Genomic DNA, 21418 nt, shown 5'->3' on the forward strand with positions numbered 1-21418 from the left:
CAACAAAGCAGTATGATGCAAAAGAAAATGTCCCCAAGGGGTACCTGGTGGTTCAGACAGCATGTCCATGCCTTGCGAATCCCACGGATCCGCTTTCCAATCCACTGTGCAACTTTAGCAAGCCTTTTCTTGCTCCGTCCTCCTGGTCTCTCCTCTCGCTGTCCTCCAGGCATCTCCTCTCTCTGCTCTAGGATCTAAATAAAGGATAAAAATTACAAAAAATAAACCCCAACAGCTCATGCAACCTAAGTAGGAAAGTTCAGTTCAAGTCCTTATGGTGTTAAATGTATTACATTATTTCAATTTGAATGTTAAAACATTGTAAATCGTACAAAATTAGGATTGACACAGTATTTAAAAACCTAGAAGTCCCACTAATGAAACGTCTCTGTTGGGTTGGTTCAAAACTGTTACTTTTCAGGATTCTAATTAGAAAATCGCAAAAGCAGCAGATCTACAAGCTCAAAACACGTTGCTTTGTGCCGTGTTTCGAGCTTGTAGATCTGCTACTTTTGATGCTTTTGTGTGACGCTGTAGTATTGTGTGAGGATTTAATTTAAGAAAAAAAAAAAGTTAGAATATGGAGATAAGAGGTTTCTACCCGACAGCAACGAAAAGCAAAGCAAGCAAATACATACAAAACGTAGAACATTCATATTAAAGTGCAACACTGTACCCTTACATGCATGTCTGGAACGTTGTCCGCGAGGAACTGTGCACACCTATCACACAAACAAGTACAAAAAGTCATTGATTAGACAAATATTAACCGATCTAAATTTTTGTAATCAAATGAGTTAGTGATGTATCATGTAAACATTTGTTAAATATACTACAACTTTATATATATCATGAAATAAAAAAAAGTTTGTGGGTAAATATTTATTTTAAACAAATAACAGGTGATTATCATTAAATTACAACCATGGCCAATAAGCTGCCCTAATAGCATATACTTCAATAATATTTAGCAGAAATAGCATCTAACTGTGAGCTTGTAGATCGGCTATTTTTAGTGACAAGATTTGGTGTAGACTCTAGACTTTTCCCCCTCTACACTGTAGAAGTACTCTGTTACAACAAATTTACTTGAGTAATAGTATTAAAGTATTGGTATCGAAATGTACTCAAAGTACCAGTAGAAAGTACTCATTATGCAGAATGTTTTCAAATGTATAATTAATAATATCAAAAACATATTTTGAAAATAACTGATCTAAAAGCTCACAATGCATCACATCGCGACACATTGTGAGCTTGTAGATCGGCTATTTTCAAATGGCCAAAATGTATATAGGGCTGAAGTGGTTACTATTATATTTTGTAATAATCAAAATCTACAAAGTAACAAGTAACTAAAGTTTTCAAATAATTGTAGTGGAGTAAAAGCACAATATTTGCCTCTGAGATGTAGTGGAGTAGAAGTAAAAGTATTGAAAATTGGAAATATTCCAGTAAAGTAAAAAATACCTCAAAGTTTTACGTAAGTGTATAGCCCCATTTGGAACCTCTCCCTTGGAGCTAAATAGCGGAGGGAGAGGATCCGATTGGAGCTATTAAGTACAGTACTTGAGTAAATGTACTTAGTTACTTTACACCACTGGTTGCAACAGAATATTTCTACATTTATATTATTTGTATTACTACTTTTACTAAAGTCAATCAAATCTGAGTAGGCCTGTTTCTCCCACCACTGAATTAAACATCTTGAACTGCTGGTACGTGGTACAACGGTGTCCTGGGCAAAAAAAAAGAGAACAGGTCTAAAAGCTAAGCCCATACTACAGGTTGTTAGCTTGTAGATCTGTTCTTTTTCACATGAATGACAACAGCTAGCGTTCCGTTGATACATTCAATTGATTCAAACAAAAACAAGCTACAATCAGACGTTTATAATGTAACTAGTACAATTATAACATGTTGTAGTGAAATGATAGTCTGTTAAAATGACATATCCCCCTGTTGAGAACGATATATTTTTTAAATCAACGTTGTTGATTAAAAAAAAGACGTTATAACGTCTACAAACAAGCTGACAAGCATATGGTAGCTTCTAGACGTTAAGATGATGATGACTAACGGCCACAACAATGGCTGTTGTAGCTTCTAAAGACATATTAACTAACTAAACAATCAAACACACACAACAAGGCATTTTAAATAGCATAACAATTTAGGAGGAGATCTCTGATGGTTAAATCAAAGAAGAGGACCCGCACACTGTCAGAAACCTGCAAAAAATGTAGCTTTTTATTCGACGTTTCGGTCGTTAGACCTTCATCAGTAGTCCTGAAGAATGTCTAAGCGACCGAAACGTCGAATAAAAAGCTACATTTTAAGCATTTTAAGCTAATAAAAAGCTTTTTATTCGACGTTTCGGTCGTTAGACCTTCTTCAGGACTCCTGATGAAAGCTTGGTCAGCTTCCATCAGTCCTGAAACAGCCGAAACGTCGAATGAAAAGCTACATTTTTGCAAGTTTCTGACAGTGTGCGGGTCCTCTTCTTTGATTTAACCGTCAGAGATCTCCTAAATTGTGCATGTTTTACTTACACACCTGTCGCCAACCTTTGGCTTTGAGGTGTGCGTCGGCCTCGTTTACAAAAAATAGCATAACAGTGACATTAACCCCAAGACCCGAGCATCATCAAACTGAACTCACCTAGTTGTCATTGAACGTTAGAAATGAAGAAAGGCTGGAAAAAAGAAAGTGAACACCAAAAAGCCAAAAAAAATCTGGTAGTTGGTGAAATAAATCCGTTGTGCGTTGTCGGTTGTCTGTTGTCCGTTGTCCGTTGTCCGTGGTTCGTTGTTCGTTGTCCGTTGAGAAGATGTGTCTCGCAGGTGGAGATGCAGCCGATCGAAGTCAATGTCACAGAGCATCTGAGGGTTGTTCGCGCTGCGGGACATTTAAACTCGGTGTCTTGCGCGAGCTGCGCGTCCATTGGTCAGCGTTCATAACAGCTCCTACGTCACATGTGCGTTCTGTTCCCGTGTCTCGCGAGAATGGTCTGAACTGGCAAACGACGCCCTGGCCGTTTTTCATTGGCTGCACGAAAGCACCGTAAGCCAATGAGAACAGCGTGTTTAGAAACTGCGTAGGCCGATGGACGATCCTTGTACCCAAGAGGACGGACAGGTGTCCGTTTTGATGTTTTTTCAAATCAGAGCAACTTTTCATGAACGTCACGAAAAGTACAAGCCTGGGATGAAGATTACTCGTTAGTCGTTACAGTCAGTGTTGCCAGATTCTGTGAGAGAAACAAGCAACCAGGTCTTGGAAAACCAGCCCAAAAGAAGTTACTATAATGGGCCACATCACACATGTCCACTTTAACATGTACGTTCAGCTATTTGAAAATAGCAGATCTACAAGCTCTCAAAGTGTTGCATCGCAACGCGTTGTGAGCTTGTAGATCTGCTATTTTCAAATAAAATCTTGCAGGAAATTATAATAAGCAGATCTGGCAACCCTGGTTACAGTTACAACCAGACTGTAGAGATGCAGTGAAACAGTGTTTGTAACATCATTGACCAACAGTTCTACACAACTGAGTAAGTCATTTAAATGTAATGTTACTAATCTATGCTACATTATATCAGGATTATACACTCATTATATACGTTACACACTCCTGTTTCAGTGACTGCTTGTGTTTTAAATCCATGTATCATCACCTGTCTCAAGACACATTTGGTATGTCTTGAGACAGGTTTATTGATCTTATCTTTCCTATATGCACCTGTCAGATACTTTTAATCTAGGTGTGCCAAAGCTTTTAGTTGTTATTTGAATGAACAAATATATTGAGCAGTATACTGTAATGGAGATTATGGAGTAGGCCTACGTCAACATCATAGAAAAAACAACAGGCCTAATGGTAGCTCTGGTCCAGAAGGAGTCCTCCTCCTTCTAAGGCTATGGACCAGAGCCAGCCTAACAGACAAATAACTAAAATAAAAACAAAATCAAAAGAAAGCAACATTCTAGTCCATTGGTTCTCAAAGTGGGGTCAGGGGACCCCCAGGGGTACTTGAGGGGATACCAGGGGGTCCCCAGCTAAATGATTTATAGGAACCAAATGGACCCTTAAGTGTCTGTAACTCTGAGAGTGTACAAATGGAACCTAACGGGTCCATTTGGTTCCATTTGTACACTCTCAGAGTTAAATTAACATTGATTTTACAATATGAATTGGGGTCCCAGAGATAGAAATGCCATTAAATGGGGGTCCGTAGCTTAATGCATGTCAAACTAGGGGGGTCCTTAAATTACAATGATTGAGAATCACTGCTAGAGCCGTAAAAATCTTCTCTTATGGGGGTCCCTGGCTTATCTTTTCAAATGGGTGTCCGCGGGCTAATATGTGTCAATTTGGGGGTGACATGAAAACGTTTGCGACCCACTGTTCTAGTCAGACAAAGCAAAGGAGCAAACGTTAGCCTAAATAGATTGAATGTAGTATTACTTAGGCTTATCCATTTTTTTATTCTAATAACCTCTTTAAAGTTGACTTAACAAAGACTATCAACCTGTACATACTATAAGCATTTGATCTATATCAGGGGTCTTCAACAGGGGGTCCGGGACCCCTAGGGGGTCCTCAGAGTAACTACAGGGGGTCCGCCAAATCTTTGCGATAGGATTTTTCTTCTTACATTAACCACTTGAACCCTAGCATCTCATTCTGAGGAACATTAGCTGAAAATAGCAGATATACAAGCTCACAACGCCTTGCGCTGCTAGGGGGTCCTTGGGCTGAAAAACGTTAAGACCCCTGAACTATATAATGACATAATATGCAAAGCATGTTAGCTGGTTTCATGGGTTGATGGTGTCATGGTTTCTCATGTAGGGAGTCACTTTGATGTTTTCATGGAGGAGGCAGAGAGTAAGAAGAGGAAGAGGTCATCAACCTCATCATCATCCTCATCCTGTTACAATAAAGGTAAGCTACACGTTGTGAGCTTGTAGGTCTGCTATTTTTTTACTGTATCTGATCTTTTTTGTTCTTTGTCATTTGTACTGTTGAATACTATGAAGCAAGTACTCCAGTACTTTAAGTCAAGTACAGATTTGACTGAGCAACTTTCACTTGTAGGCAGTGGTATAAAGTAACTAAGTACATTTACTCAAGTCCTGTACTTAAGTACAATTTTTAGGTATTTTTACTTTACTGGAGTATTTCCAATTTTCAGTAATTTTACTTCTACTCCACTACATCTCAGAGGCAAATATTATACTTTTACTCCACTACAATTATTTGGAAACTTTAGTTACTTTGTAGATTGTTTTTATTTTTATTATAAAACATACATCACTTCAGCCCTATATACATTTCGGCCATTTGAAAATAGCCGATCTGCAAGCTTCGACACATTGTGAGCTTGTAGATCTGCTATTTATTTTTTTTAAATACATTTTATACTTTTGAAAACCTGTGAAATGGGACATTCTGCTTAATGAGTACTATCTACTTTTGTACTTTTACCCAAGTCAATTTTGAATTCCGGGCTTTTACTTGTAAAAGAGTATTTCTACATTGTGGTATTGATACTTTTACTTGAAGAAATAAATAAATTTAGTACTTTTATCCACCACTGCTTGTATGTTCATGAATTCATGGTTTCTCATCCTGTAGGAGCCACATCATTGATGTTTTCATGGAGGAGGAGACAGCAAGGAAGAAGAGGTAGAGGTCATTGTCCTCATCCTTATCACCATCTTCATCCTCATCTTCATCCTCATCCAATGATCTGAAGAAACTGATCGCAGATGAGATCTTTAGCGGTGACAGGGATGGTGAGGGCGAGCTGGAGGAGGAAGAGATCGTTGATATGCCTCTTCAGCACGGTGATGACGAGGAGGAGCAGGAGGAGGAGGAGGAGGAGGAGTCCGACCTAGACGACTTCATTGTGGACGATGACGACCAACCCATCACCAGTAAGAAGAGGGTTGATGTAGGCCTGCTGGAGGCCCAGGAGACCTTTGGTGGGGACTTTGACTTTGCTCATGTTGTGGCTGACAGCAGCAAGAGCGTGTTTGAGCTGTATGAGCCCGGCGAGCTGGAGAGCAGCTACATGACCCACCAGGACAGCAAGATCCGCTCCACCGACATGCCCGAGAGGTTCCAGTGGAATCCCTGTGGAATCTGCTGAGGATGACAAGCTGGAGGAGAAAGCAGAATGGATCTTTACACATCTTCTCCACCCCAACTATTTCCAAGCAGGTATTGTATCAGCTGTAAAAACCGACCAGACATATGCACAAACGCACACACACACACACACGCGCGCACACGCGCACACACACACACACACACACACACACACACACACACACACACACACACACACACACACACACACACACACACACACACACGTGTCATTGTGTGCTATACATTTTGTCTACCCAGTTGCACATCTTTGTTGATGTGAGACATGGAACGATATTACAATTCTTCATATGTAATAAAAAATAAATGGAAATGGTTAATGCACAAGACCCAATCAGGGCAACACACTATTATTCATCATATCACTACTCATACTGAATATTTTACATGATTTTTTTGTTTTGTTTTTCAAATAAGTGTTAAATAGCTCTACAGTATATTCTTAGCCTGGAATCCAGACTGATAGCTGCGATCAGCGTTTTTTTTTTTTGTTGAGAAAAAGACAAACGTAGCGAATCAGTCTGGATTCCAGGCTTCTAACAAGAGTCTCCATGTCAGTCTCTCCAGCTCTTTATTGTCTCCGCCAGGCCAAAAGGCATGGCGAGAGAGTATGTTTTGTTAGAAAATGCATGTATCCAATCAGGAGAGAGGTGTCAAGCTTCGAAAACGTGTGCTCTTATATGGCAGTTTTGAAGGAGGCTAGGACTAGGGACTCACACCTTTTGATGGCTGTTGGTAGGGCATGGCACATTTTGGTGGCATAACAGTAGAACAAATTTAACCCCATGTGATTTTGTGCTGAATCTGGGTTGAGGGTTATAGCGCCACCAGGAGGCCGATTTGTGCAAAACCAATTTTTTTATATTACTCCTACAGATTTTATCCAAACATCACGCAAATCAGTACACAGTATCTCTATAGTCATGTGACCAACACAGATCTGTTTGATTTTCCATATTCCATCCTGGTTGGCTATGGTTGGCTACCAAAGTTTGCAGGATTGGTCCATTTTGAACTAAATGCCTCAAATCATGAACGCAGCTTGCAATTTCCGTGAAATTTCACACGCACATCCCCACTAGGCCGAGGAAGAAATGCCACTTGAAAATGTTCAAATCAGCGTCATGGTGGCGCTATAAAAGGCCGATTTGCATTTTTAACTCCGATCTGCGTGAAACTTTGCACGCATACTCCCTAGAGGCCAAGGAAAAACATCTGCCCTGCATTTTTCACATTAGCCTTTTATAGCGCCACCAGGAGGCCAACTTATGTAAAACACATTTTTTTAGATTAAGCCTTCAGATTTGATCCAAATTCCATGCAAATCGGTACACATGATCTCTATAGTCATGTGATCAAGATGGATCTGTTTGATTTTTCATATTCCATCCTGATTGGCTAACATTGACATCTAAAGTTTACAGGAGTGGCCCGTTTTCAACAAAATGCCGCAAATCATGAACGCAGCGTCCGATTGCAGTGAACTTTGCACGCACGTTTGCGCTACGTTGAAGAACAAACGCCACCCTTTAAACATTGCCCTATTATAGCGCCACCAGGAGGCCGATTTTCTTTTTTATATTACTCATACAAATTTAGTCCAAACATCATGCAAATCAGTACACATTATCTCTATAGTCAAGTGATCAAGATGGTTCCGTCCGATTTTTTATATTCCATCCTGATATGGGGAATTCCGAACATTGCTGGCCCACAATAACGTACCTGACCTGGCGGAGACCTGTGCTCCGAGGAGCAGTTTTTCTAGTTTAACTCTGAAGTGTACACCTAATGGACACATGGCTCTTATAGAGACAGACCCGTAAATGCATCAGTACTATCAGCCAATAATCACCTTGTTGACTACCATCGGTATATCTGCAAATAAGATGGCATTCATCGATGCCAGTGGCCATGTGGCCATGTGGCCGATTGCATCCCCAAGTTATTAGTTTTTTTGTAACCATTATAAAGTACCGTATTTCCATTCTTTTGTACTTGCAGCCCACCGTGAGGTTTGCCATCATTTGGCGCGGCCTGGAGTCCTATCATGAGGTTTCCTGCATTCGCTTCGTCAAACGCACCACTGAGAGAGACTATGTGAACATCAAGTCACTCAATGGGTACGGACAGAGTTCATAATACACACAAAATAATTTGATTGTCATCTCCATCTGTTCTTTTTATTGTAGAAATAGTAGACAAGAATTTAGAAAGCAATTCAAACGTCCATGATTTATTAACTGCACACTGAACATTGACTCAATTATTCATGTAAGTTCAATATCATTAATAACTCATTCATACAAATAATAAACAAACACAAACTCCAAAATTAAAGCTATTTAATTTAATTTTTGCTATTTTAGAATTTCGATTTTTCTGAGCTTTTCATCTGTTATGACATGCCCAAAATAGGGATGATGCTAGGTTGACAGTACTTGGTAAAATGGTCTTTTATATACAGTATGGTCAAAGCTGTGAATAGACAATGGCATGTATTGACTCGTTAATGTTCCTTTTAATTGTCCTAGATGCTGGTCCTGGATTGGTCGCCTTGGCAATGCACAGGATGTGTCCCTGTCCCGTTCAGGTTGTATCTACCACAACACCGTGCAGCATGAGCTGCTCCACGCCCTGGGCTTCCATCATGAGCAGAAACGTGCCGACCGCGACCAGTACATGCGTGTCTATCTGGAGAATGTCACTCCAGGTGGGCCCACATATGAAGTTCCCTGTATACAGTACAGATCCATGTCATACATACACACACACACACACACACACACACACACACACACACACACACACACACACACACACACACACACACACACACACACACACACACACACACACACACACACACACACACACACACAATCTCTCACAGAATTTATTGCAAGAAGGATGTGGAATCCCTCTGTCATAATTCAGTATGTATGTTACTCAATACCCATACATTAGAGTACAGTATGTCATCATATTGAACATGAAAACTGGTCCCATAATTGACTGTCCCATAATTGAAAGGTCTCAGGTTTGATCTCCACAACAGGTAATGTATCACTCAATCGCCACGTTAGCCATCCTTTGTTCTGGAAATGTGCATCAGAATCCACAGCTCAAATACATATGGAATTTTATTTCTGTCTGATTTGTTTTCAGGAATGGAGCACAACTTTGACATGATCCATACTCTGACCCAGGGCACTTCCTACAACTCTGTCATGCAGTACAGCAAGTAGGTTTCAAAAGACTTCAATGGCTACGTAGATCACTACCGTTGTGAATGAAATGAGATTTGACTCTGGAAACAATAACGGCGTAAATGTCATGATATATAAATCTAACAATAATTCCTGCAAATAAGGTTGAATTTATGCACTGACTCCTAGTTGCTCTTCTGGAGAAAATAAAGTTTTAATCATGCATTCATTTGACATAATGTTTTTTATTTGTATTTCCTTCATAGTCTTGTCAAACATTTCCTGGTTTCAGTAAATAAGACTGTTTGACATTTTGTTTCCAAATAGACATACAAGTACAATGTGTGGTTGCAGGTATGCCTTCTCTGGTAACGGCCAGCCCACCCTGGAGGCCTACCCTGACCCCTCTGTTCAGTTTGGCACAGCCGCTGAGATGAGCCAGACAGACATTATCAGACTCAACAACCTGTACGAGTGCTGAACACTCCTGCTGGGTAAAAAGTAAGAAAAGAAAAATACATTTAACCAATTTAAAATTAAAATTCCCATGAATAATGGCTGCCAATAAGAATGAAGTGGCAGCCAAGAAGAGTTAACTTATTATTTAAAAAAGATCCATAACATGGGCAAATGGACCATACTGTATGATTAGATGTAATCCCAAATTAAACAACAAAATCTGCAGTGTTAATTTAAGTAGTGTAAAATATGTCCCTTATGTAAATTGTCACACTCTCAGACTTTATCGTATTAATGTTTTGGTTTTCTTTTCTCTTCAGATGTTTTTTCTCTATTTTGGATGTGCGTAATTTATTCGTTTTATTACTGGGTAATGACAGATGCAACCAGCTGGGAAAGGTTGTAAGCATGGGGAAGTGATAACTTTGAATGTGATACTTTAAGAAACGTTGTACTTTTCAGAGTATCGGCCTTTTGGAAACTATATTGCACCTGGTTTTGTATCTCTGTCTTCAATAAGAGACCTTTATTCATTGTATTGTGAATCTCACACTTGTTTAGCAAGACGGTTATGAGAGAGATTACAGCCCACAGGCCTCAGTTCTTATCTTATGCATTCAGCATTGCTTAAAGGCTGCAGAAATGTTCCTCCCCAGAGGAGAGCTGTTTAGACCCTTGGCATGAGAACATCTCTCTCAGGTTTGCAATCATTATTATTAAAAATCTTTTCAGAACATATTGTCCACTACAGGTTTACAGCTGCAAAGAAGTGGATGAAATACATTTTCATATCCAGACAACAGTCCTGCTTTAAACTCATTATGTAGACTCACCATATTATTTTTATAGACAAGAACCCAGAAATTAATCCATCAAAGGTGATCGACAGATCTAGTGCTGGTTGAGCATATATTGTAGCTTCAAAATGTGTTGATATTCACTTCTTCTAATATAATTGTATGTTTCTGTTTTCACACAGGTGACTATACAGTGTAGGGAAAATCACACAGCCAATCAACTTGGATGGTTTAATCCTGTGGGTGATTTCTTCACTTTAATGTGGTCTAAGATGCTGATCATAACATCTTGTTCAAAACGGAGCTCTCCTGTAAAACATATTATTTTTGCCAAATGAAGAGGTCCTTGCAAATAGGATTGCAGGTTTTGCCAGAGAGGTTCTCTAACAAAACAAAAATGAGCAGGTCCACTAGTGTAATTGTTTAAGTGCCTTGCACAAATAATGACACATTGAGAGGGCAGAATGGAAGCATGCTTCCCACTCGTTGATTACGAATTCTCTTTGTCAAACAGCTGCCCTGAGACCATGCATTCACACAAGATTAGAAAGGAATTTTCTCCTTATTTGTTAACTTTATATGGGAATACACAGAGAGGCATCAAGGTGAAATATTCTTATCTGGTGCTGAAATGTTTTTCTGCTCTATTTGTTTTCCGTCTCGCATGTTTTCCAAAAAAAGACAATTTTCCAGTCCACATCATACTATATAACACAATATCAAAGGACTGACCTTGCTTCTTTCCCTCCTGTCAGACAGGTGAACAGTAAGTATGACTTCAAACACAGAACTCTTTTAACATTAATGTCTCCTTGTTTGTACTGTAGGAAGATATGTTGTCGGTAATTTATTGTATTGCTGCAGGATATATTGGTTAACATGGCTTTGTTGAAGTGCATGGTGGGACTTCTGGCTCTGCTTGTAGTCTCCACCTGGGCTGAAGAAGAGGTGAGCGTGGCTTAGTGGCGCAACTAATTATTAATTTCATAATTGTTTAGCCACTTAAGCCCTATTTTATACTTTCACACATTTTCAAAAATAGCGAAAGTCGCACATTGATTTGCTCACAATGACATGCCCAAACAAAGCAGGCAGTGGGGATGCCAGTGTGAAAGTGGTTTTTCTACGCTATTCAATTACAATTTTAGACCATAAAATGATGATAAAATAAAACATAGGACAAACTTTCACATTTTGGTGAATCTCAATAGAAATGTAGGTCAATTAATCGAAGAGGGGTCTACTGGCTGTTATTCTAGGATCCATCTGGATGCTGTTCAAACACACAAACAAACTAGTTGTTTGTTTGTTTATTTATTTATTTTAACTGGCCTATTTTTTTCCTTATGTATCTGTATGACATCTGGTGAACTCCCACTCATGTAAGTTCAAGTGTTTTTTTCCCCTCATCTTAATGAAATGCACCATACCATAATTATGCAATTACAAAACCACTACTGTGTTTTTATGCTTATTATAGTATAAAATACATAATATATTATAAATTCATATTTATCATATATCATTCTTTGTAGGTCTCAAGGCTCTGACTGTCTCTGAGCGGATTGAGAGAGCCAACAGGGATATCGGTAAAACATTTTACAGTTGAACCAACAAAGCAAACATTCTGTTGAAATGTATTTGTAATTTTGTATCCATGTCAGATGGGTTGTTTTCACTGGGAATCACATCTCAAATGTAGTTGAGTGCAAATAATGCAACAGTGTAAAACGACATCGAACTAAGTGTTGTATGCAGCTAGAAACATAAAACCTGAACATGACAAAAGCTCATCAGACAGAAATGCAAAAGCTACTCATGTTGAATGCTCTTGTGTTTTTGTCACAGTTCGCGGCCCTGGTGATCCATATCTGGAGGATGACGTTGCCTATGCCTCTGAAGCTGAGAGGAACGCTGATCCATGCACTTCTAGAGGCTGCATGTGGCCCAAGTCCGGCGATGGCAAGGTCTATGTGCCTTACGTAATTTCTGGAACGTTCTGTAAGTAGTAACTACTACACATTAATCATACATTTAAAGCAGTGGTTCTCAACCTTTTTCATTTCAAGCACCGCCATTCTGAGTTCATTTAACTCTGAAGTGTACACCTAATGGACACGTGGCTGTTAGAGACAGACCCGTAAATGCATCGGTATCGGCCAATAATCACCTTGTTGACTGCCATCGGTATATCTGCAAATAAGATGGCATTCACCGATGCCAGTGGCCATGTGGCCGATTGCAGCTCCAAATTATTAGCTTTTTTGTAACCATTATTATTATTATTATTAATTCTTTTTTCCTTCAATTTAGAGTAGCCAATTCTTTTTTCCCCCTTTTTTCCCCCAATTTAGTCGTTATGCCAATTAATTCCTCCCCACACACATTTCTGTGTTGTCACTGCTGTCATATCCTACTGACTCACCTGCCAGTGAGGAGCCCTCACCAGGAGGGCGTAGAGCCTTCGTCCTACTCCTCCCGCCCAACACTCCCGGCTGACAAGTGCCGCCCCAGCCCGTAGGAGTACTGTGCAATGATCAATATCACCCTCCCCGTCCGGCCTCCCTCCCCCGAACACGGGCCAATTGTGTTCGTGTAGACACTCGACAAAGCCGGTTGCACCACGGTGGATTCGAACCCACAACCTCCGTGGTGGTGGGTAGTGACTTAACCACTGCGCCACCCGAGCGCGAGTAACTATTATTAAGTACCGCATTTCCATTCGTTTGTACTTGCAGCCCCCCGTGAGGTGGCTATCATTGCCCGTGGCCTGGAGTCATATCACGAGGTCTCCTGCATCCGCTTCGTCAAACGCACCACTGAGAGAGACTATCTGAACATCCAGTCACTCGATGGGTACGGACAGAGTTCATAATGCACACAAACTACACATCTACACAGTCTTTTTTTTTTGCGTTTGTCAGTGTTTTAGTCTGTTTTTATTTCCATGATTTATCACTACATTGCAAAACTACCATAAATTAACCTAAACTATTCATGTTAAGCAACTGTGTTCTGTGAAATATTGAGAACCGACTTGAATGTAATTGTATTAAATGACCTTACTGGTGGCCTTGTATGGTTAGCCTATTGACATTTTTTTTCGAAGCATTCCATGTTAGATTTATAAGGAAGCGCTGGATTCAGTTCATTTCAGTATATGAAAATCAACTTGCAGAGCCTAGAAAGGATAATCCAACATACAAAATGTAGTCTGCTGTAATATTTGACTCAATTATTCATGTAAGTTCAGTATCATTAATAACTCATTAATGAAAAGAATGAACAAACACAAACTCTAAAATTAAAGCTATTTAACCATTTTTGACCTAGCAATGCAGCATGTTGTGAGCTTGTAGATCGGCTATTTTTGCTATTTTAGGATTTTGTTTTTTTCTGAGCTTTTCATATGTAATGACAATCCCAAAATAGGGATGATGCTACAGTAGGTTGACAGTACTTGGTAAAATTGTCTTTTATATACAGTATGGTCAAAGCTGTGAATAGACAATGGCATGTCTACTCGTTAATGTTTCTTTTAATTGTCCTAGATGCTGGTCCTGGATTGGTCGCTATGGAAATGGACAAGATTTGTCCCTGGCCCGTTCAGGTTGTGTCTACCATGACACAGTCCAGCATGAGCTGCTCCACGCCCTGGGCTTCCATCACGAGCAGAAACGTGCTGACCGCGACCAGTACATCCGTGTTCTTCTGGAGAATGTCACTCCAGGTGGGCCCACATATGAAGTACAGTATCCATGTCACATACGGCACACACACACACACACACACACACACACACACACACACACACACACACACACACACACACACACACACACACACACACACACACTCGCATCTCTCTCTCTCTCTCTCTCGCTCTCTCTCTCTCTCTCTCTCTCTCTCTCTCTCTCTCTCTCTCTCTCTCTCTCTCACGCTCAAAAACATATGGAATATAATTTTTTTCTGATTTGTTTTCAGGACACACGCACAACTTTGACAAGATCCATACTCTGACCCAGGGCACTTCCTATGACTATGGCTCTGTTATGCATTACAGCAAGTAGGTTTCAAAAGGCTATGCTTTACTTCAATGGCTACTTAGATCACTACTTCCGTTGTGAACGAAGTGAGATTTGACTCTGGAAACAATAACGGCGTCGTAAATGTCATGATATACTGTATATAATATATATTTATAATATATATATGATATGAATTTAGGTTGAATTTATGCACTGACTACTAGTTGCTTTTCTGGAGAAAATGAAGTTTTAATAATGCATTCATTTGAGGTCGATTTTCTGTATACAGTACATTCAATTTGTATTTCCTTCATAGTCCACTTCAAGTCTTGTCAAACATTTTTACTGGTTTCAGTAAATAAGACTGTTTGACATTTTGTTTCCAAATAGACATACAATGTGTGGTTTCAGGTATGCCTTTTCTGGTAACGGCCAGCCCACCCTGGTGGCCGTCCCTGACCCCTCTGTTGAGTTTGGCACAGCCACTGAGATGAGCCAGACAGACATTCTCAGACTCAACAAGCTGTACGGGTGCAGGGTAAAAAGTAAGAAAAGAAAATATATTTAACCACTTTTCCCTATTTTGGGGCATGTCAATAGGACACATTAGGCAAAAAATAGAAACTCCACGAGCTTTATAGAGCTTGTAAATTGGCTATTTTCAAATAGCCAAAGTATAAATCAGGCTTAAGTGCAGACTTTTTGTTATTATTAGACTGAAGAAACCTTATTTCAATAGATGAATTACACCTTTGATTTCTGTTTCAAACAGGAGACTGAGATGGGGGAGTGACAGTAGTGTGACAACTACATAGTGTCAATGTCCCCGGTTTGATTCCAGCTGGAACCTTGTGCTGCTGCATGACAATCTTTTTAACTGCCCTCAATTTAATTAAATAAAAGCAAATCATTCCTATTAAAAACATCTCTCAGAATGTTTCTCAATAATGTCTTTATCAATAAACCTGCATCTGAACCCACTTTCTTCTACTTTATTTTATTATTTTTATTTCTCTTATTTTATTAAAGACATTTGTTTCTAAAAGTCCATGATATGGCCTGTATGGCAATACTGTCTGTATAATGTCAAGAGGTGGATATTAATAATGGATGCCAATAAGAATGAAGTGGCAGCCAAGAAGAGTTAACTTATTATTTTAGAAAAGGCATAACATGGGCAAATGGACTATACTGTATGATTAGATGTAATCCCAAATTAAACAACAAAATCTGCAGTGTTAATTTAAGTTAATGTGTCCCTTATATGTAAATTGTCACACTCTCAGACTTACTGTAAATCGTATGAATGTTTTTTTCTTTATTTTTTTCTCCATTTTGGATGTGCATATTCTATTCGTTTTATTACTGGCTGGCTAATGACAGATTCAACCAGCTGGGAAAGATTATAAGCATGGGGAAATTATAACTTTGAATGTGATACTTTAAGAAACGTTGTACTTTTCAGAGTTTCGGCCTTTGGAAACTGTTGCACCTGGTTTTGTTAAGAGTTTAAACTGTATCTCTGTGTTCATCAAGAGGCCTTTGTTGTCTCCGCCAGGCCGAAAGGCATGGCGAGAGAGTATGTTTTACCCCCTGTCCGTCCGTCCGTGTGTGTGTCCGTGTGTGTGTCCGTCCGTCCGTCTGTGAACAGCTAATCTCCCGCACCGTTGGCTTGATTGCAGCGAAACTGTGCACACACACTCCCTGGATGCCAATTCAGAACCTCTGCCCCAATTTTTTCACATGGGCCTGTTATAGCGCCACCAGGAGGCCGCTTTTTGTAAAACCTTTTTTTTCACAGTACTCCTACAGATTTTGTCCAAACATCACGCAAATCGGTACACAGTATCTCTATAGTCATTAAACGAAACTGAACTTTCAGATTTTTCATATTCCATCCTGATTGGCTAAAAATGGCTTAGTTTGCAGGACTGCTCCGTTTTGAACAAAATGCCTCAAATTATGCACACAGCATGCAATTTCCGTGAAACTTTGCACGCACATTCCCACTAGGCCGAGGAAGAAATGCCACTTGAAAATGTTCTAATCAGCCTCATGGTGGCGCTATAAAAGGCCAATTTGTGTTTTAACCTATAACTGCACCGATCTGTGTAAAACTTTGTATATGCACTCCCTAGAGGTCAAGGAAAAACCTTTGCCCTGCATTTTTCACATCTGCCTTTTATAGCGCCACCAAGAGGCCAATTTATGTAAAACATATTTCTTTATATTACTCCTTCCGATTTAATCCAAATTTCACGCAAATCGGTACACATGATCTCTATAGTCATGTGATCAAGACGGATCTGTTTCATTTTTCATATTCCATCCTGATTGGCTAAGATTCACATCTAAAGTTTGCAGTAGTGGCTTGTTTTGAACAAAATGCCGCAAATCATGAACGCAGCGTCCGATGGCGGTCAAACTTTGCACGCACATTCACACTATGTTGAGGAACAAATGCTACCCTTTTAACATTGGCCTGTTATAGCGCCACCAGCAGGTCTTATTTAGCAAAACAATTAAAAAACATTTTAAACAAAATGCCTCAAATCATGAATGCAATGTCCGATTGCCGTGCAAGGCCTAGGAAGAAATGGCACCCTTTTCACATTCCTATTATAGCGCCACCAGGAGGCCACAATAACCTACCTGACCTGGCGGAGACCTGTGCTCCGAGGAGCACTTTTTCTAGTTCATTGTATTCTCACACTGGTTTAGTGAGACAGTTATGGTAAGGTTATGAGAGAGATTACAGCCCACAGGCCTCAGTTCTTATCTTATGCATTCAGCATTGCTTAAAGACTGCTGAAATGTTCCTCCCCAGAGGAGAGCTGTTTAGACCCTTGGCATGAGAACATCTCTCTCAGGTTTGCAAACATTATTATCAAAAATCCACGGACAAGTTGTTGTGGCCACTTTTTATTCATTCATCTCACACTTGAGTAACGGATAACATTTTCAGAAAATATTTTCCACTACAGGTTTACAGCTGCAAAGAAGTGGGTGAATGTTTTTTTCATATGAGAACAGTCCTGCTTTAAACTCATTATGTACAGTAGACTCACCATATTATTATTATAGACAAGAACCCAGAAATGAGTCCATCAAAGGTGATCGACATCTACTTGTGCTGGTTAACTATAGAATGTGCAATGAGGTATTATAGTCACAGAATTATGTATAATATAATTATATACTATTATTATTGGACTGTAATACACATATTGATTCATTTGATAGAGATGGTCAGTAAACAAAGTAATTTGAATTGTCAAATCTATCTTGTGGGAATGAACCATCAATGCTGATGAAGACAATGCTGTCTAAATGTTGGTCTTAAGAAAAAATACATTTATATGTTTGCATTGGAACGACGAGTGTGCAGTTGTTCATTCTGTCTTCCCTAACTTGTGGGAGTGACACGTTTTCTAGCAGCCCTAACCAGCACACATTTCCCAAAGATTAGATTAAATTATGGGAATTGACAAGGTGGCTTCAAGGTGAACTATTCTTATCAACAAGAGTTTTTGTTTTTTTGCTTTCATGGTCTCCACTTGTGTTCAAAGCAGGACTCCAGCATAGACTTTATAAAGCCACCTATAAACTCATTCCTGGAGTTATCTTGGCTGAGTGAGTCACATTTTCTGACCTCTTTAATGAGTCTTACATGTTACTATATACTTTATCATGGGCACCTATGCTATGTTTTCATTCTTGAACACCATGTCACATTTGAAAATACAATTTCTAACCCTGCAGGTTGTTAGGTTGACATGGCTGTTTTGAGGATAACCCTGGGCCTTCTGGCTGTGATGGTGATGTTCACCATGGCAGAGGAAAATCAGGTGAGTATTGTATTTTATCCTCTCTAGATGCTGATCTTTCTCAATTGCTTTGTATGTCTCCCATTAATGAAAGGCTCTCGTTAAGGGAAGGCACGTTTTGAATGCTTTTGAACTGCAAACATAATATCATTTTCTCTTAGTACTTGCCTCTTTGCAGTGCTTATGTTATGTTATGTTTCCCCTTTCTCTCTTTTTGTCTCTAAATTTGAAGACAATGCTATATTCTTTCTGTTCAAAGAGAATTCAATAATAAAGTATTTTTTGTTTCTCTCTTTGTAGGATATTAAGTCTGTCTCTGAAAGAATTGAGGAGGCCAACCATAATATAGGTGAGACAGTATTCATGTCATTTTCTGAGCAGAATGAGATACAGTCAATAAGAAATTGGTGAGCTATTTTAATGGCAGCAACTAGAAAATATCAAATACTAGTCAATATCAGAAAAGCTGTGGAAGCTCATTCTTAGATTAACGTCTAATATGAATTCTCCTAAATTATGATCCCATAGAGCTGCTTTCACCGTTTGTTCTTAATCTCTATTGTCTGCAGAGCGTGCTCTTGATGGGCCCTATGTGGTGGATGACATCGCCTATGATTCTGAGAATGAGAGGAACGCTGATCAATGCACTTCACACAACTGCAAGTGGGACAAAGCCAGTGATGGCATGGTCTACGTACCATATGTCATCGCAAACCACTACAGTAAGCGACCGTGATTCTCAACCTTTTATATTTCAAGGGCCCCCAGTTTTATAATGCATTAGGCCACACACAGACCCGCATTTGATATGATTTTTATCCCTAGGAATGGGACCTGCAAACTAAATCTAGCTATTGTACCTAGTTCAAAGACAAACTCAATGACAAAAGCGGTCATTTATAGAGCCGTGGTTTATTGGAATAATTTACCACTTGAGCTTCGTCTAATAAAAAATAAATTTGCCTTTAAGAAAAAAGTGCAGAGGTATTTATTGGAATGCAGATGACCATACTTGAAGGAATAACTTTAGGCTAAATTAATTTATATAAGTAATTTCGTACCAGTGTTTGTTTTATATTGATGTAATTGCACTGTGAATTAATGCTATTAAATCTGTTTTTATATTGATATTGATGTAACTGTAATTGTGAATTAATGCAATTTAATGTTGTAGTTTTTTTCATGTGTTTTCTAATATGTTTTTGTGTGGACCCCAGTAAGACTAGCTGATTGCCATGGCATCAGCTTTTCAAATAAACAAACAAATCCTAAGCATTAATTTAACTCAGAGAGTGTACAAATGGACCCTCATCCTTCCAGCCTCTCGGGAGCTGTCCATTATTGAGCGTGGTCTGCAGTCTTTCCATAGTGTGTCCTGTATCCGCTTCATTCCTCGTAAATCGCACAGAGACTTCCTCCACATCCAGGCCCTTGAAGGGTAATGCTGAGTAGCCATTGCAATTCCAACACCATTCAAAGCATTATACACAGTTTATATCATCTACTATTCCAACTAGGAATCTACTATTCCAACTTTTGTAGGAATCTGTTTTAAAAAACGTTATTAGGATTCCTATGTGTGTTTCAGTGATGTTAAATGGTTTATTTAATGACTGAACTCAATTATATTCCTCTGAAATGTATCTTAGGTGCTACTCGTATGTTGGCCGCCGTTACAATGGACAGACACTGTCCCTGAGCCGTCAGGGTTGCATCTACCACAACACAGTCCAGCATGAGCTGCTCCACGCCCTGGGCTTCCACCATGAGCAGTGTCGCTCTGACCGGGACCAGTACATCCGCGTCCTACTGCAGAACATCACTCCAGGTGGGCCATGTGACAATAACACTCACACACTCACACACACACACACACACTCTCTCACACACACACACACACACACACACACACACACACACACAGACACACACACACACACACACACACACACACACACACACACACACACGGCTATTGTATATTTTGTACACTAATGAAGGGTACCGTTTTAGATATATTACATCATGTAGGATTTTCACAGGCTCCAGATCACAGATACAATTAACTGAAACAAACCGGTAACTTTTTTAAATATCCTTGCCTTCGCATGCCTTCAGTCCCTATACATGTTGCATTCAGTCTTCACTTTGAGAGTGAATAGGTGTCTTGTTCAATGTGTTGGATTTAATGTGGCAGCAGGGCTGTCAGTTATTCATTCAGCGGAAGAATTGTTCCATTAATGTCACTTATTATATTAGTGTCACTTTCTCTCCAGGTTTGGAGTATGCCTTTGATAAGATCAACACTCTGAACCAGGGAACTCCATATGACTACGACTCGGTCATGCACTACCACAGGTTAGTGAATAAACAATGTTATTTGAAACTACTGAAATGCCATTGTTTTTCTGTAAGATAAAGTATTGAATGTGCGTGTGGTTTTATGTGATTTCAGATATGCCTTCTCCAAGAACAACCAGCCCACCATGGTAGCCATTCCTAACGCCAACACTGAGTTCGGCAAGGCTACTGAGATGAGTCAGAATGACATCATCAGACTCAACAGGCTGTACAACTGTTAAAGAAACCACATAGCCTAGGTACCTCCACACATGGTTAGAACCAGATGCAGAAACATACGTATGATAGAATAGCAATGGTATATCTAAAAGGCATAACTTTATGTATCTTGTGCTTTTTTCCAGGTGGTTGAGAAAATCCAGGGATAGACCTATGTTGGCAATCGAGATCAGCCAATCAAGCAAGAGTGTTACGGTATTCTGCTGAATCAGTCACTCACTGTAATAAAAACAATTCACCACTTCAATTCGTTTTTTAGTCTTTTGATCTTTCTCCTTAGCATTTTATGTTTGATTGAATGGCTTGATACTAATTTGCCTGGGGATTCTTGAACTCCAGA

At 39.5% G+C, this 21418-nt stretch overlaps 2 protein-coding genes across 2 annotated transcripts; both read left to right on the forward strand.

The window, feature by feature from the left end:
• Positions 1-6160: 6160 nt before the first annotated feature.
• LOC308092280 (hatching enzyme 1.2-like) lies at positions 6161-9868 on the forward strand (the record flags this gene model as incomplete). The annotated part of the gene is made up of 5 exons (XM_080438128.1): positions 6161-6229; positions 8183-8301; positions 8713-8891; positions 9347-9422; positions 9742-9868. 5 exons carry the CDS (start codon positions 6161-6163, stop codon positions 9866-9868), a joined length of 570 nt encoding a protein of 189 aa, XP_080294254.1.
• A 73-nt stretch (positions 9869-9941) lies between these two features.
• On the forward strand, positions 9942-21080 carry LOC308092281 (hatching enzyme 1.2-like; the record flags this gene model as incomplete). Its single annotated transcript, XM_080438129.1, has 7 exons — positions 9942-9978; positions 12179-12232; positions 12492-12644; positions 19819-19936; positions 20148-20326; positions 20775-20856; positions 20954-21080. The coding sequence occupies 7 exons, from the start codon at positions 9942-9944 to the stop codon at positions 21078-21080; spliced, it is 750 nt and encodes a 249-aa protein (XP_080294255.1).
• Positions 21081-21418: the final 338 nt, after the last annotated feature.

This window comes from Gymnoscopelus braueri (genome assembly GCF_963280865.1).
Source record: "Gymnoscopelus braueri genome assembly, chromosome: 9".
NCBI classification, from domain to species: Eukaryota; Metazoa; Chordata; class Actinopteri; order Myctophiformes; family Myctophidae; genus Gymnoscopelus; species Gymnoscopelus braueri.